Raw genomic sequence first — 4,314 nt, 5'->3', positions numbered from 1 at the left:
TTTTCTTAACATGAAACCAATGGTAGCTTTAATTCATAAATGAAGACATTATAAATACACACACACACACACACACACACACACACACACACACACACATGAGAGAGAGGGATACAAATATCTATAAATAACAGATGTTTCAACATTGAGTGATTATCAATAAGAATTTGTTGTTGTGTGGTCCAGGTTGTTCCCATTGTGCGGTTAAGTATCTCTACCATTGCCAAGACTTATGAGAGAAAGTGCACAGCAGTCAAAAGGATTGTACCTATTGTTGGTACACTTAATCTGTTACTTGATTTAATACCACTACTTGACCTTTTGGTGCCCTAAGTAGATTTCATTGTGTTGCAAACTTTCAGAATGACCCTCCAATTACTTCCTCTGTTTAATCAACCAATCTTGATTGCCTTCCATAAAAATAATAAAACCAAAATGTACTGTTTTTCTATAAATACCCCATCCCATAAAAAATTTTTTTTAAAAACCCTGCCATGCTGTTCATATTTTGTTTTACAGGTGCAGCAGTGGGTGTGTGGTAAGTACCAACCACGTGGTTCCTGGTTTAGTCCCACTGTGTGGCACCTTGGGCAAGTGTCTTCTACTATAGCCTTGGGCTGACCAAAGCCTTGGGAGTGCCAAATAAACACACGCAGAATATATTCATTCTTCACTTGTTTATTATTGTTCTTATTTTGTGTCCATTGTCTGGAAATCTTTCATCACACATCTTGCGACCTCTTCAGCAACAGAATGAACTAAACAGAACAGGAGGATACATGTGGGATGGATCATTACTGAGGAAGTCACAGGATGTGTGACAAAAGATTTCCAGACAATGGACATAAGTAAGAACAATAATGAACAAATGAAGAATGAATATATATAGTGTGTGTGTGTGTGTGTATGTGTGTTTATTTGATAAGAAAAAAAATAACCATCCCCCAATATATCAAGATCTGTTTCAACACACAATTTCAGATAAGGAATCTAGCAAAAAAATATATAAACATAATTTTTTAAAAATGTTTTACATTTATTTTGTCCTTATTTGCATGAAAGGGTTGTGTTTTATCTCTATCACACAATTTTTTTTTTTACAAGTGCATGCTCTTTCTATTATAGACTATCTAACTGAGAATCAGTAGTCAATTATGAAGGGGTGCTGAAAAATTCCTGGCTTTGGGTAAAAGAAAATACAGGAGGATCAGTTAATTATGATTTTATTCAACATATTCCCCCTCTCAGATTCACACACTTATTGCAGTTGTCCTTCAGTTTTTCTAAGCCCTGTAAAAGAACTTGGAAAGTTGGGCCTCCAACCAGGCCTTTTGCAATATGCTTAAAGCTAGGAACGTTTCAGCACTCCATCGTATTGTGTCCATCTTGCAAGCTGAGATCATCAGTTACCTGCTTTGTCTTTGCCACAGATTAACTGCTGTAGCATTACTCATTCTGAGTTAAGAGCTATACCTTAATGAAAAGAATATATTTTATAAAACTGTGAAAAATACAGAAATATCATGACTGGAAACAATCCTTAACACTTCTCAGATTTTATTGAAATTCAGAATTTGCTGGAAGATTTCCATGATCCGAACATAATTGATATGAAATTAGGAACCAGGTAAACTAAATTCCATCCAATTTCTTTAATCCTTTAATCATGTAAACCAACTATATCTGGCCCAAATATTCTAAGTGGGATCCATATAGCATGTGACTCTCTCAACTGCTGCCTATAAGACACAGGGATGCAAGACTGCATTCAAAATGTCATCAAATTGATTGACATAAAGGTACAGGCATGGCTGTGTGGTTAAGCAGTTTGCTTCCAGTCATATAGTTTTGGTTTCAGTCCCACTGCAGGGTACCTTGGTTAGACATCTTCAACTATAACTCTGGGCTGCCTTGTGAGTGGATTTGGTTGAAGGGAGTTGAAAGAAGCCCATTATGTACACACACACACTGTGTGTGTGCGTGCGTGCGTGTCTCCTTGTATTAATGTCATGCATTTGTTGTAAACAAATGTCTTGATTTCCAATATTTTATGGAAACATGTCTGGCCACGAGAAATATTAACTTGCTTGGAAACAGGTGACAGGAAGGGCACTCAGTCATAGGAAATCTGCCTTAAAATCGAACTCTGTCCAACCCATGCAAACATGGAAAAGTTGGTGTTAAATGAATGATGATGTGAGTTATTGTAGAGTCTTTTGTGAATCATTGCTATGATAGATCTTAGTTAAGATATCTGCTGGTTATATCTTTGCAGGACATTTCTTGAATCAGAAGTGATAAATGAGTCCTTAAGGACAGATTTATTTAAGAAGATGGTCATGATTGACCCTACAGCACCTACAGCTCAGGAGAGACAAGCAAAAGCCCTCACCAAACTTCGGTATATGCAGGTAAACTTCAGTACCAGATAATTCTATAGTCTTTGAACCTTTTGCATAGTTTCCTATCATTATTGATCTTTTTTCTGTCTTTCCTTGAAATGTTTGCTGATTACCCTATATACAAAGTGAAAAGTCCTGTTGTTGTCTTTGCCCTTTACTCTTCCTGGATTTCGGTAAACCCCAGCCAGTTGGTGACCCCCTTGACCTTGTATAAATTGTATAAACTATTTCTTTTTCAGTTTAGAGAACAGCAAAGTTCATCTGCATCACTCGGATTCCGAATAGAGGCTGTGAGGGTGAGTGAAGCTTCAGATCATTCTTAGTGACGGCGTTTTGAAAAAAATTGGTGGACAGGGGAGGGTAAACTTTGCGGTTGGCCCTCTGATCTGACACAGTTGTTCCTGAGATCTAAGCTAGGAACACTTTTCAGTGATCCTGACTTCGTGTGTGTGGATGTGTGTTACTGTCTTCTTCTGCTGGATGCCCTTTCTGTCACTACCCTTCACTTGTTTCCAAGTAAGGTAATATTTCCCCATGGCCTAACATTATGTGCTGTGAATAACCCCCCCCCCCCACTCAAGCACACACACACACACTCTGTGGGCTTCTTTCAGTTTCTGACTACCAGATCTACTCACAAGGCTTTGGTCGTCTTGGGGCTATAATTGAAAACATTTGCTCATGGTGCCATGCAGTGGGACTGAAGCTAAGAACATGTGGCTGGAAAGTGAACTTCTTATCCACACAGCCACACCTGTGCCAATAGTATTTATGTTCACAACCTGGAATTGAAGTCTATTGTAACCAAGACAAAAGCAACAAGGTATAAATAAACAATGTTGTATAGTTGCCTGCGAAGTTGTAACCATAGAAATTTGTGTGAGATAAAAGAGGAGAGGAGAGAGGGAGAGAGAGAAATTTACAAAAAAGGGAAAAGTAAGAACATGCTCAATAACAATAACAACCACCTTGTTTTTCAGAAAATATTTAGGACATTTTTACCCTGAATAATGAGGATTGACATTTTCTAAGCTAGATAAATGAATACAATGAAATGTAATATATTATACAAAGGTGTGGCTGTGTGGTTAAGAATTTTTCTTCCCAACTACATGGTTTCGGGTTCAGTCCCACTGCATGGCACCTTGGGCCAATGTCTTCTACTGTAGCCCAGGTTTACCAAAGGTTGATTTAACCCTAATTACAGTGGGATTGTTCACCCCAAGTAATCCTAGATGCTTCTTATTACTCGATGCACTCAGCCTGAACCTAGACTATACCTGAGTACTTGTACAGTGCATACCTGGATATTTTATGACTTTATACATATAAATATGTGTGTGTGTGTGTGTATGTATGTATGTATGTATATATATATATATATATATATATATATATATATATATATATATATATATATATATATATACATATATATATATATATATATATGTAGCATGGAAAGCGGACGTTAAACGATGATGATGATGATGATGATATATATTTACTTGGAGAATGGAGCAACAAATACAAGAAAAAGCATTTTCGTTGGACTAGATAGCCGTTGTTTTATTATGTGGAGCTTGTGAAATGAGTCAGTGTGGAGGTTTAGGTTATGTAATAAGTCATTTTGTATATTATGTCATAGTCACTTACGCACGTTTCGATCCAGCCAGAAGTTTGGCCGATCTCTTCAGAGTGTTGCAGGGTATATTCGAAGTTTGTGGTGTGCGAAACGTAGGAGAAGTAATTATTGGGTGTAGTATATGTGGTGGTGTGATAGTGGTGATAGGTAAATACAGCCTTACGTTTTAGTTGTTGCGTTGGTCTTCTTGTAAGGGGATATAGGGTGGGTGCTATTTAAGAACATTGTTCCAGTTTTAGTCGAGCGCATCTCCACGTGTGTGTATAT

The 4,314-nt window shown here is 37.4% G+C and overlaps 1 protein-coding gene across 5 annotated transcripts in view; it reads left to right on the top strand.

The window, feature by feature from the left end:
* The window catches only part of LOC106867819 (inositol-trisphosphate 3-kinase homolog), a 30,498-nt gene that overhangs the window by 23,690 nt on the left and 2,494 nt on the right, over positions 1-4,314 (top strand). For all 5 annotated transcript variants that reach the window (XM_014912854.2, XM_014912878.2, XM_014912869.2 and 2 more), the window contains 3 exons: positions 1,555-1,627; positions 2,276-2,411; positions 2,642-2,698. In XM_014912854.2, coding sequence (XP_014768340.1) covers positions 1,555-1,627; positions 2,276-2,411; positions 2,642-2,698 — 266 coding nt within the window. The remainder of the gene's footprint in view (positions 1-1,554; positions 1,628-2,275; positions 2,412-2,641; positions 2,699-4,314) is intronic.

Source organism: Octopus bimaculoides, chromosome 22 (assembly GCF_001194135.2).
Source record: "Octopus bimaculoides isolate UCB-OBI-ISO-001 chromosome 22, ASM119413v2, whole genome shotgun sequence".
NCBI lineage: Eukaryota > Metazoa > Mollusca > Cephalopoda > Octopoda > Octopodidae > Octopus > Octopus bimaculoides.
This window is presented reverse-complemented; position numbering and strand designations above follow the sequence as displayed.